The 14,498-nt window shown below is 30.1% G+C and overlaps 1 protein-coding gene across 4 annotated transcripts in view; it reads left to right on the plus strand.

Moving 5' to 3' along the window:
* LOC108562775 (protein phosphatase 1 regulatory inhibitor subunit 16B) overlaps positions 1–14,498 on the plus strand; it is a 44,021-nt gene that overhangs the window by 26,516 nt on the left and 3,007 nt on the right. For all 4 annotated transcript variants that reach the window (XM_017921201.1, XM_017921202.1, XM_017921204.1 and 1 more), the window contains 3 exons: positions 8,606–8,731; positions 11,702–11,777; positions 13,509–13,729. In XM_017921201.1, coding sequence (XP_017776690.1) covers positions 8,606–8,731; positions 11,702–11,777; positions 13,509–13,729 — 423 coding nt within the window. The remainder of the gene's footprint in view (positions 1–8,605; positions 8,732–11,701; positions 11,778–13,508; positions 13,730–14,498) is intronic.

Consider the following 14,498-nt stretch of genomic DNA (forward strand, 5'->3'; position numbering starts at 1 on the left):
ATATAATTTATGGAGTTGGCTTAAACATCAAATTGTAAATAATCCTACGAAGTTAGCAGTTAAAGCCATACGTGCTGCACTGGAAATGGACATTTGTAATTCAAGGAATTCGACGATGTTATTTGTGTTTGAAACATGGGCAATCATGAAACATGCATCAATCATATAACTTATTTAATCATCGTTTTTTATTTCTACTACATTCCTCTGATGGAATTCTTATATTAACAGTAATTAATTAAATAACTAATTAATCATTCAAGTGTTTCACTTTTTTATTGGAACGTGCATATAAAAAAATAATTAAATGCATTTGGGAAAAGAAGAAAGTCATTAATTTCAAATCAAGTTTCTTTTTACATTAGTGAAATGTAATATCTAAAAAAACCGCCCATGCTATAAAATTTGATGCAATTTTACTTGATTTTATTGTTAAATTTGTTTCAGATTTAAATCGCAATTAATACTTTTATTTAGAGAGTTGTCTTTTCTAACTTGATTCATAAATATATTCTCTATTGATCGAAAAATCTATATGATAATTCAATTTTTAAATCATATTACGAATTTCAACCTTTTAACGTTTTTTTGTTGTAAATTTGTATTTTCAGTAGTTGCTTTTATAAGCTTTTTATGTTTTATTTATTCAAACGCCATCAATGTGATGTTCAAGCTATATTTACCAGTCGTACTCATGTTACAGTTTTAAAGCGAAATCAATAACATGCACTTAATAATCTTGTAAACATCCTTAATACAGAGTAAAAAAAGAATATGACAACGTAAATAATCAATTTAAATCAAAGTTTTAATGGTTTAACTGGTAATTTAATTATAATTTTATAAATATTAGTAATAAACATATTGAGAGAATATTATATTTTATTATAAAATAAGTTTATAGGTTTATATTTTAAAGGGCTACTTTTAACACAGGTCTAAATGCTATAACCCTAGGGCGTCAGCCTTTTGGCGTTGGCATTATTCTTAGTAGCCCACTGGCGCCATGTTTCTGAAAAGTACCCTAAGAATTATTTATTATTTTTACTCTTATAAATTAATCAAATTGTTTTTATTCTATTATTGTCAAAATTACGCTTTCAAACTAGTTAAACTACTACTAATCTTATAATTTTTTATTATATCATATTTCAGGTGCGTTGATGAAAGAAGCTAAGTTACTTAACTAATTAGAGATATGTAATGTATTTTTTTTGTTACATATTTTTTTCTATTCTATTATTTTATTACGCACTATATCACTTTTATCTCATTTTATATGTTTTTTTTATTATGTATTTATAAAAGGATTTGCAATTATATAAGGTGTGTTATATATCAGATTGAATTATAAACATTTTCACAGAATTTGGAATTACGAATACGTCAGACGTCGCCAATGCACGTAAATAGCATTGTATAGGTTGCATTAAACACGTCAGTATTGTAAATAGATTTTGGTAATCAGTTTGGCGTGGAAAATAGATTCGACAAGGCAAGCAAAAGGTATCTAATGTAATTGGATATTCATTAACATTACACTCAATCCGATCATTTGTTACATCTATTCGATGCCTTTTAGCTAATGGCATCTTCAGATTCAGTGTACTATAAAATCAGGTATCCATTGTACGAAGAAATAGTCATTTTATTTTGATCCCTTATAGGTGCGCAATATATGAAGATTTAGATTACAATTCACATGAAATCTGTATATTGTAAGCATAAAACTTTTTTTTATTTTATTTTAATTTTATGCCTAGTCATTAAATTTGTTATTTATACGTAATTATCGTCATTACGAATTAATTGCTTCCAGTACCTCTTACGAAAGACTCAATGTTTATTCTTTAGATACTATAATTATCGTTTGTTTTTGTTAATTAATTTTACTTATTGAAATACTTAATAATCTGATATTTATTTAATAAATAATTAAATATATTAAGAATAATGAAACAAAATATATAAGATATTAATTATATTTTATATCATTTATCTTATTTATATAAAGTAGATCTGTTTACTTCCAAAAGATTATTTTTTCTATTTTCTTTAGACATGCTAAATACATCTATTCCTCGCATAGTCTTTCTTCGATCAGTCCGGATTAGCTATAGTCCGGTTTGATAATTTCAAAAGTTTGGTCCGTTTATGATATAGTTGAAAGTTCTCGAGGTATAATTTCTTCTAGAATCTAAGAAATACAGTAGGTTTTTTTTTAAGGAAAATGATAGTTATTTATAATTTGATTTGAAGTAAGAACAGAATCTCATCCTTGTATAATACAATCTATTGTTATAAAACTGTGAGAAGGTTATAGATGCATCATGTTTATTTTAATAACTGTTGTAATACTGCAAAAAAAAAAGTATAATTTGTACTCAATTCAGTTGTGTTAATTAAATTGCATTGACGGATTGACGCGGGGCAAATGAAAAACGCCATCCCTGTACACAATAGTGACTAAATTGGTTCTAATGAAGGTAGTTGTTTTTTTTTTGTCAGCATGACGCAATGCGTTTTTCTAATGTATACCTCCAATTACGTGATGTGCTTTTGTTTTCGTAGAACATTCGTAGGAGGGCCATGCCCTTCTGGCCTCGCCTTACGATAATCACCGAGGTTAATGCATTTTAATGACATTTTCGTTTATCTCGAACGCGAAGCAGATGAGAAAATTGCTAATCGAGGGTGGAAAAGCAAGGGTGAAAACGCGGAAAATAAATGGAACGCACATGACGCTATCTGAATAATAAAATATTCCAATCGGATTACGATGAAACGTTTTAATTGCGAATAACAAAAAAAAACATGAGAGCGCGTTGAAACAAGTGTCGACAATATCGTGTGAAAATCCAATGAAACGCAGTCATGGATTTATTGATTTTTCTTCGTAATTTGGGTTTTTTCTTCATCTTTTTTTTTCTAGTGCATTCCGCATTCGGTAATTTGGCAAACGTTAATTTAATTAATTACTTGCAAATTTCCCCGAGTTGAACGCAATTTGCGTAATATGCGGGCTGTTTCGTTAAGGGGATGAAATTTCATTACGCTAATCCCAATGGCACAACAAGGATGGTTGCCGCCTCACTACCACTCCCGTATTTCTTCTACCTTTGATAAACGATCTTATGAAATACGGTGATGAAATTGTATTGTTGGTATATTATTATGTTTCCTGCGTTAATCAACGAAACTTTATAATTTAAACAAAATTTTAAACTTTCAGAGTTAATTTATATTTTACTTAGAAAATTCTTAACTTTTCCTGAAGTAACATCATGCATGTCTATAAAGATATTGAAACAACAGCTCCCAAACTTTTTAGTTTTACAGTGCCCCAGGTCAAAACATTGGACTATCTGAGGGCGAACTTTATGTTAATAGTAGTTTTTTTTCAACTTTGCGGCGCGCCTGTAGCACTGTTTGGGAACTCTTGGTTTCACAAATGGTAATCTGCAATGTTACATCACGCTCTTGCCCTCTGTTGAAGATACATAATTAATGAGAGCATGTTTTCATGCATAATCATATTTTCCTTTAATTAACCTATTCACATTAATAACATTAATGTAGACTAGCGTATGCACAAATATGGAAAATCCACCCGTTTCCTTTACTTGATTTAATAATTTCATACTGCGCAAACAAACTTGCAATTTACACTTAATTTGAACCTTTGGATGCGGGTAATAATTTGCTGCGACGAAGGAGCAGCATTCGTTGTGCTTGTTTCACACTTGTCGGTTTTCCGTGTACTTGCAAACTTGGAGATGTATTATTTTGGCTTCGTTCCACGTAGATGGAACATGGAATTTTAATGTAAATTATTATTTTTCGGACAGTTACTTGTGATTTAATTGTGATTCACGGAACATCAATCTCGTGACGTCGGCTCTAGGCAATTAATTAGCGCGCGAGATTTGATTCCAGAATAATTTGTCACTCGCTCTCTAACGAAGATTGGGTCATAATACGTTCATCGGTGTGTCAAACGATCACACGAATTGGGTCAAAATCCGGTGGATTGAGAAATGAGGAATGGATATTGGTTCCAAATACATCGTGTCGATTGTTCTCTATGATTACGTTCTGTTAATTACTGTTGATATTATAGCCTACCTATTATAACGGAAAGCAACGATCAATAAAATTTTAGTTTATCCATGCATACTCTGCATTTATACATATTAAACTATTTCATCTGGTTTAAGCTTATAGAGCCATTGCGGAATCCCCGAGGAACGGCAGAGCTTTGTGCGACATAGTTTGGTAATCCTCGAACTAATGTGACTTTCAAATATTTCGAATAACATTATATTCTCACCAAATACTTTCATGTTCAAAAATTTTGATTGTACTAAAATTGTTGTTGAAATTATTTTAAATTCTGCGAAAATATTTGAGGTCAATAGCCTTAATGTTCATTTTTTTTTATTTGTAATTATCTGTGTTATTACATAATTATTATAATAAATATCGTTAATATTACATATTTTTAATTTATTTTTAATATGATCTTTACACAATTTATATACACGCATCTATTACAATTACTAATTGCTACTGGTTTTAATAGCCAAACAGATTTAAACGGATTTACATTCCATGTCCGATTTTTTTATTATACATTATTAACATTATATTCATTTACCGACTGAATGAAATTTTAGTCCAACAGTAAAATATAAATTTAATAATTATATTAAATGTAATTTATTGCATACATACAATAGAATAGAATACTCTTGTAAATTTAATTAAATAATATTGTTATTCTTAATTAATATATTTCCAAACCTTTTTTCTAAGTTCTATATTTTACTCTACATACTGACTTCAGTTGCGAAAGTATGAAACTATCAAAGACATATTGTAATATTCTTAATCAATAATTGCATTTTTTGTTAGTAGAATTTTTGAAGTATATTTTTTTTAATTTTAGCAAATATATATTTTTTTAACTAATTTTCTTTAAATATGAAATCATTTTTCATCCAAGACAAATTTATCAAAATTCGAAAGATTAATAGTCCTTTGTAACATATTTATTATTTGTTATTTAAGTACTAAATCAAATATTAAATTTACAAAAAATATTAATTGAAGTAATAATGAAAAATAGTAATAATAAATAATAATAATTTATTGGTAAAAGTTCAACAAAATATGAATATCATAATTCTAAATAATATCTGGTTTTATAAGTTTTCATATGTCGGAGGAGGAAGTATTTCCTTGGTAACCAATTTTTTGAAGTTGTCTGAATATACTCCTCGGGGAATGCAGCCTCATACTTATTACACCTATTACATAACACGTATTAATCAAGACGGCTATAAATCAACTGTAATGTGATGAAGGGAGTCTCACAGTGACACTAAATTTAATGACTGCTCATGTGTTGCATAAAAAATTCAAGGCTCTGCTTCTCTGTGTTTCCCAACCTGTTTTTGTGTATTCATATTGCATTAATTATCTGTAATAATATAATTTAATAATATTTTTCTAAATAATATCTGGTTTTATAAAATTTTCATTTGTCGGATGAAGCGTTTCCTTGATAAGCAATTTTTTTAAGTTGCCTCTGAATATACTCCTCAGGGAGTGCAGCCTCATACTTATTACACCTATTACATAACACGTATTAATCAAGACAGCTATAATGTGATGAAGGGAGTCTCACAGTGACACTAAATTTAATGACTGCTCATGTGTTGCATAAAAAAAATCAAGGTTTTGTTTCTCTGTGTTTCCCAACATCTTTTTGTGATGTAATGTTTGTAGTAATCACATTCATTATCTGTAATAATGTAATTGAAAAATAATCAAGTTTTAAATTAAATTACGAAAAGGGACAAAATAACTTTTTTAAATTAAAACTTAAATAAATTTTATTATTTAGAGAATGTGAAACAAATATTTGGATAACATGAATCAATACTGTTAGAGCGAAATTTATATTTTTTTTCAAACGCACCTTAGAACTAAATATTGAGTAATAAATTGTTTACAAAATATTACTCAATATTAGTAACAGATTATTTAACTGAAAATATTTAATATATCTATGATAAAGATTACAAACTATAAATCACAAATAAAAACAAATTATTATCTTTGGAAAATATTAGTTTATTTTAATAATATTTATTGAAACAGTTAAACAAATATAAATAAAACAAATAAAAATAAATGTAGTATGGTAGCACATTAATAGAAATTCTTTTAATATTTATATATAAAAGTTAGTATTATGTTAATTACCGTTATTATATTAACTGATAAATCTTGCAGAATTTATCAAGCCCGAAAATCGCAAGCCCGACAACCGAAATACCGTCAATCTAATTCCCGACGTTTGAAATGACGACTGTATCGAAATCCCGACAACCATAATCCCGATTATATCAAAATCCCGACTATATTAAAATTCCGACAACGATAATCCCGTCTGTATCAAAATCCCGACTATATCGAAAATGTCTACAATAATATTTTTAAATTATTCCTGAGCGTAGTGACTTTTAAATTGTTATTAATAATAAATAATAACAATTAATAATCTAATTGTATTTGAGATTATTTCATAATGTTAAGGTTTATTATGAATAATTCAACAAAATCAAATAAATTAATAATAATTTATTGTTATTAATAATAAAAGTGTCGATATAGTCGGGATTATGGATGTCGAGATTTTGATATAGTCGAGATTTCGAACGTCGGAATTTCAATAGACGGTCTTTCGGTTGTCAGGCTTGCGATATAGACCCGAGAAAATGAACTATGACGAGATTATGGGACATATAATCTCGTCATAGTTCATTTGCAACGTTTATTGTAACAAAATAAAAAGTCATTAATAAACATTTGCATTCTTGTCGTAAAAGTCTCTGGCGCATGCATATATAAAAATTGGCCCGTTCATTAATATAAATTGCAAAGATATTTCAAACAACCACTTGAGCCCTCCGCCCTTATTTGGCTCTACTCCAAAATTCTACAGAGGCAATTTAAAGTGGTCATGGCTCAGGAGGATAAAAGCAGCAGGAGAGAAAAACGGACGAAATGAAAAAAAAAATAGAGAACGAAGAAACAGCAGGAGGAAGCATATCTGGTATATATATATAGATAATATGAAGCGGACGGTGTGAAAAATGAATGGGCCGGATGCAATATTGCTCTCTTGTGGTTGTATACAATTTTATCGCATCCGCGTTTCCTTTTTTTCTCCAGCTCGACTCCATTCGCGAGAATTTTATTATCCAAATTTTCGGCCATGGAATGGAATGCCTTTCGAATGGCCGACGAAACACGCTCGTTACGAAACTGCATTTGTTTCGGATTTACGAGAGCGTAAACCTCCGGTCGATACACCTCAACTCTATGTGACAAAAGGCGTTTCTTCCAACCACTAGACCTTAATTAAAATTAAAAGCAAATTTGTCTTCGCATTCCCTTCCCTTCCCCCAAAGATACACCTGGGCCGTTTATTACGTGCCGTCAAATGGCCGTGAATCATTCGGGATAATTAATGGTCCCCCTTTTTTTTACGTCCATGTTTGCTTTATGTCTTTCTATTTTGAGGTAAACAACAACGGTCACTAAGTTACGAGAAGGCTGTTACCTTATAGTCAAATCATAGCATTCTATTATGGTGCATGAGTTTAAAATACGGTGAAATTTCATACACCATCAAATTCCAACAGAAAAAAATTGATTTTTTTGTTGAAATAACAAATTCAGATTAGTTTGATATTTGAATAATTCTGATTCTGCTTAGACGTATAAAAAATACCCTAAAATAACCAAATAAGAAAAATTAAGTAGTAGTAATGTTAATTAATCCTAACTCACAACTAATGAATTTCAGATAAAAAAAAAATCTAATTAAAATATGTATTATAATGATTAATATTTGATATTTAAATAAAAAAATATGATTGTTATATCTTAAAGCACTTATTTCTTTTTATATCGATGCCATTATTAAAGATCTGGAATTAATGAATAAAATTTACATTATGTCTTATAGAGAAATTTAACTGGAATAAAGTTCAACGCTATTAGTGAGACGAATCTAAAATTGAATTTCGCTTACGTTAATAAAACGCTGTTCTTTTCGAATTTACACTTTCAGTAAACGTTTGAAAGCGAGATTAAGTAAATTACAGATACACAAAGACATGTATATACTGTGTATAAAGGTGGAATGTTGGTTTTGCATTTGCCACAGCCGATAAATCAACTTAAAAAAAACTACGTAAATCGAATCGGCGCAACGTAAACAGCTTTGTGTATGGAAAGTCTAGGATCTACGTGCACAAAAGAAAACACTCTCCTTGAACAAAAGCAAATTCTTGTTTATTTCGCTTTTAAAATACCTTTTGGACTCGGACTTAATTAATGAATTAAGTAGATTTTTAAGTAATTTACTTTGCTGGAATTATTTCATTTTCCGGCTCGGCTTAACGGACGGAGTGCTTTAAAAAGGGGGAGGATGAAGATTAATATTAATGCTGAAGTTAATTTCGCTGTTTATTTTGCACTATTTTTTTTACTTATCCTTCTGTTTGTTTTTTTCCTATTTTGTTTCTAGCTTCACATCGCTGCAGCTAATGGATATACGTCGGTCGTGGAATTTTTGTTGGACCATAACGTGAATACTGATGTCAAGGATCGGGACGATTGGAGGCCTGCACATGCGGCCGCCTGCTGGGGTCATGTGAGTAAAAAATTTCACATTCAAATATATCCATCTCATTCTCCCACGCAAATTATCCCATTTATATTCGACGCGATTTATCAAAGTATTTCCACGTTTTTTTTTCATATAAATTGTTTTCGTATTATTTTGTATGTTCACGTGCTTCAATTTTCAGTTTCGTTTCTGATCAAAAGGATATGCTAAAATAAAGAGGATGCATCCTTCTTTTATTAAGGATTTAGTTCAATCTTGCAATTTAAATATTTTTCGTTCTATCTTCATGTACATTGGTTTGTTATTACAACCATTTTCTTGTTACGTCAATTTTTATCAAAAAGACGTTATGAGTACATTTATGTTTGTTTTATTTCATATATTTCCTGTGATGTATTTATCTTATTTCATTTATATGCGAAATAATGAGAACTTTTTTAATTAAAGCTGTATTTGTTTCTTCTAATTTACTTTTCTTTCATCTCCCAATTTATATTGAGTGCGATTGATCAAAGAATTAACTTTTTATATAAATAATGTCATATTTTTGCTTTCATGTATTTCAATTTTCCCGTTTCCGTTCTGATCTAAACGATATGCAAAGTAACGAGGACACACTCTTTAATTAAAGTCGTAGTTGCAATTATATAACCTTCGTTTCCTTATTTTATATTTGCAGTGATTTATCAAAGAATTTACACGTCTTTTGTGCAATATTTCAAACATTTTTTTTCTCTTATTATTTCATACTTTCATCTATTTTAAATATCTCGTTTCGTTTCTGATTAAATCGATATGCAAAGTAAGTTCTATTTTTAGTTAAGGCTGTAGTTGATCCTTGCAATTTACTTTGCCTTCATCTCACAATTTATGTCAATGTTATTTATTGAATAATTCCATTTTTATGTGGAAATTTTATATTAACTGTACTCATATTGTTTTATACTTTTCCTACAATGTTCTTCGATTTTCCTATTTCATTTCTGATCAAATTGATATGCAAAATAACGAGGATGCACCTTTTTGTTAAGGCTGAGGTTAAACGTAGAAACTTAGCCTTTGTCTACCAAAACTTTTAAGTCCAATGCAATAATGCAACCTTCAGCAAATCACAAATGGAATTCAATCATGAACATTAAAAATATATTATATTACTACCAATGAAAACGTATTCTTGAATATTGGATTATTAATAGAAAATACATAAACCATTCAATATTGACTTGCGAGACAATTTACTTTTTTTATTGAATCAATACAAAAATAAAATGTGGTTATTATATTATTTGTTTGGTTAAATATAGTATAAAAACCATATATTATTAATAATGATAGTAAGTCCAAATTTTTTTGTGAGTTGTTGCATACAAGTAATGAAGTATTGCGCTATTTTATCCAATTAGGATTAACTTTGGCTAATCTCTGATGCAACGGAGTTCACTCAATACCGCATGGGAATGCAGCAAGTCTTCGATCTTCGGGTCGGTGGTATTTCAGAAGAAGAAAAAAAGTTTTAGAAACTTTTCAATCATTTATCAACGTAATGGACATGGAAGTACGAGTAGATCAAGATAGAACACTTGTATTTACGTGGCGAAAACAAATACGTTTCTCGAAGACCGAAGTGCATCACGTATAAGTTGTCAGAGCAAAAACACGTATTTATGTTAAACTTTGTTGTGGATAGCCAATTTATAGACAAACCTCTAAATTAATATTCAAATATTTACAAGTATTTATATGGGAATTCAAAATAACAATATATTTGAATTACTATTAAAAATCTGTGTCCACATAAAACTTTCAATTACTTAATTCAAAATTATTAAATGATTAAATGATTAATTCCATTAATAAGTATTCTAATTGTATAGCAATACATCACATAGTCCATGTAATCGGTTCAGTGAATATTGATGACTGTTCAAAATTGGACTAATTGATGAATTTGAAAACTACATAAAAATGAACTTCACAAAAAGAATCTTGACTATATAAAGGAAAAAATGATCAAAAAATGATCGAAATTTGGCTGCCTTCTTATAGGTTATCTTCAGTATACTGATGCTCTGCGATTCCACTATTCTCTTTGTCTGTATATCTACTACTGTCCTTAACATTGTCATTCTCCATCGACTTGGATGAAGGTCCATATGCTGGACTCTTTAATTTGACTGTCCATTCATGATGAATGATGGCCCTATTGCTGCAAGCACCAAGAGGGCTCACAAAGGGCCTGGATTGACCAGGATTCGAACCGGCGCCCACTAGAAACTGTGGGTAGGGCGACTTAAACATTCGTATATAATTTATAAAAATTAAATATTAATCGGACTATGCGAGGTATTGATGTACTTTATTACTATTGAAACTTTCAACTTCATTGTTGATATTTTGTATATAATTTATAAAAAAATTACATTATAAATTAATATTTTATGTTCTTGAACTTAGAATACTTGCGACAGTTACAACTGTCAACATCTCGCTTTAAAGTTTTGTCATATATCGTTTTGTCAGACACGAAATGGTGAAATTGAAATACATTCAAGGATGAAATAATTCTGGTGATCATTTAGGTATAAAACCTCGTAACAAAAATGATTGTAATGTTTATCATTACAATCTTAAGTATATCGATTCAATTTCCTCATGGAATTCCGTAATTGAATTACTGCAATATTTCCTGATTTCCTTTTTTTTAATTATAATTAATAAATAATAGCATTAATTACGATATCGTTATTATATGCATGTGGTTTCTGATCGAAGCACTTCCGCTAAAAAACCATCCATCGTGTTCATTCATTATGGTTTTAAAAACAAAACGAGCGAACATGTTTTATTTGATTTCATTTACATTACATTTATTTTTTGTACCCATGCATTTCGAGCGTCGCGTGAAATTGACGTGAATAATGTTTCGATTAAAATCATGCATATAGCGGTAATTGTATATAACGTTAATTAAAATCAAATTGATTGCTTTTCCAGTTAGAGGTGTTGGAATTGCTCGTCCAGTCCGGGGCCGATTTGACCGCCATAAACAAACATGAGGAGACGCCAGCAGGTAAAGTTAAATCACTGTCTCGTTGCATAACGCGTACTCTTCTTAAACCGTTAAATTGTTAGTCCATACTTATTTATATTTGGATTTTTGTTCACCTACAAAAAAGATCACCGTTCTTGCAGGACGTTACAATTGGAATATTTCTTGCGTTGTTTTCCTCTTCTGTACCCTCTGTGTTTTTACAACAGACATACCGAGTTCAAGGACTGAGTTCAGATCTGGCTCTCCTCCAGCTTTAGTTATTATGTTTACTTTTATTGATCGCAAAACTGCACATGATATTTATTTTAATTAAAACTAGGACATGTAAAACATATTTTTAAGTTGTCCTAAAAAAAAAATATTGAATTCTCATCTTTTTATATTTATATTCTTCATCATTCAATAAATATTAGTATATTAAACTCTACCGTTAGATGTTAATAAGTAAGAATATTTCAGATATTTAACAAACTTAATAACCTGTTTATTTATTACTAATTCTACTCTATCTTTGTATCTGTTATTTATATTTATGATGCGCAGTTTGCTTAATATAATCGTTATTTATTCGTATCAATAATCTATGATATTTACAGACAGTTATAGCTTTATTTATATATTTTTGTAAAGTAAAAACTTTTGTAAAAGTAATGACTAAATTCATTATCTTCTGTCATTTTCACAATCAAAAGCTTAATTTGTTTGTTTCTTAATTATTTTTTCTTAAAGTGAAAATATTTCTACTCGTAAACCTAATAAATATGTTTTCTATTATATAAATAATTAAAGTATATTACATCATTATTATAGCAGCATTTCTTTTTTTGTATATAAATGAGAATGTAGCAAATATATATAAGTTTTAGGTCCGTTAATACACATATAAAACTTGTTTAATCATCATCTAAATATGTCCGACTCTCGTTTCTCACTCATTAAGCTGAATAAATTCTAGTACTTTTTTTACAGAAAGCATACATATTTCAAACACCAATCCAATTTTTTCAAAAATATACGAGTGGCTACATTTTTATTATTACTTTCATCATTCTCACTAACTTTTAGGTATTGTAATGTCCATAATATTTAAGTATGAATCATTGAATAGGAATATCCGTTTTTTATATTTTTCTCTAAGTTTTCTTTTATTTATAAATAAGTCTTAAAGAGTAACATAATATTACTTTATAAATACTATTAAGAAGACTATTACAGATAGGACCACTATATTGTAAGTCTGTGCATTTCCACTGATTCTTGAATGTTTTAAGCATTAATGAAAAAATCATTTCAAAATATGTACAAAACTAGGATTTTATAGTACATATTGTTATGCTTCTAAGAAATATATGACTCACTACATGCATATAAATAAAGTGCGATATTTACATTTGAATGAAATGTTGCGAACTTCTCGTTTCGACATAATTAAGGGCGAATAGTAGTAATGTTACGTTCGGTCGGTGGATTCTGTATGAATAAATTATTAAATGCACACGGGATTTAAATTCAACACAAATCTCGCATTAGTCGAAAGCTTTAAGGGACGCATCACGGGATGCAACGTAAATTTGCGAAAATCCAAATGCAAAGAGATTACCGTTCCCAACACCATTCAAAACTTCTAATCCGTGTATGAAGTGTCCTTACCATTTATTTTTTTCCTCAATATATTTACGAGGATCAGTTTCTGAAGGATTGCATCTGGACAAAGTGTACTATTTATTTGTATTTTTCTTTTCTTTTAAGATATATGCGAGGATCCGGAACTGAAGGACCGCATCGTGCAGCTGAAACTCGAGCAGGAGACGAAGAGGCAAGCCGAGGCGCATAAAAGGACGAAGGTGCGGCGGTCCCAAAGCAGCAACACAAGGACTCAATCTGTGAGAAGGACATCCCTCCGGGATAAGGGCTTGACGGCACGGAGGGATGCGGTGGAGGAAGCTCGACTCCGGCACCAGGCGGAAAAGGTAACGTGCTAATAAATTCCATCCAGTAAGGAAGTCGTCCTCATACATACAATTAATTCCACACTCGCGCGGAGCGAGCAGCAGGAACAAAATAATTTATTTATGATGAAATCGAAAGTTGCGTAACAAATTTAATCGAAGTCCCGCATTATTCTCCTCGCATATCTTTTTTATATACAATTATTTCCTATGATTGAGCATTTGGTTTACAAGAGCGTTTTGAGGATTTCTAAGCTGATTTCATTTCATTTCACTGCAATTAACACGCCGTCAGTAATTAGCTTTATATATTTTGAATCCAATTACATTGTCCCCACTCGTTTTTTTCTTTCTACTTCTTCCTCTTCTTTTAGAATGCTTTGATTTTACCCGATTCTTACCGTATTATGTGCATCGAGTTTGTGTGTGTGTGTATGCACTTTTAGCAGTCGACGCGAAAGTGCGAATGCAATTTTATACCCTGTCCTTTCTAGTGCATTGGACGTTCTTTTTGATTACATTCTTAGAGTGAAATTTGAATATTGATAATTGTATAACAATTAATTGCGGGACGCTTGGTGCAGTGCAGCTGCAGTGCTGGATGGTTGCAGTCGCTCGCAATTTTTTTTTTCAAAGCCAGTTCGGATCTGTGATCGGAAACTGGAGGAAAGCAAACTTAGTTCGCAGTTTACTTCTTGTCATGGATTGAGTTTATTTTTTTGAGAAAGATATTGCAACGATGAGGAAAAATAAGAAAGATAACGGAATTGTTTTGGTTTCGTATAAAGTG

This window comes from Nicrophorus vespilloides, unplaced genomic scaffold, assembly GCF_001412225.1.
Source record: "Nicrophorus vespilloides isolate i.1.1-1 unplaced genomic scaffold, Nicve_v1.0, whole genome shotgun sequence".
Classification (NCBI taxonomy): Eukaryota; Metazoa; Arthropoda; class Insecta; order Coleoptera; family Silphidae; genus Nicrophorus; species Nicrophorus vespilloides.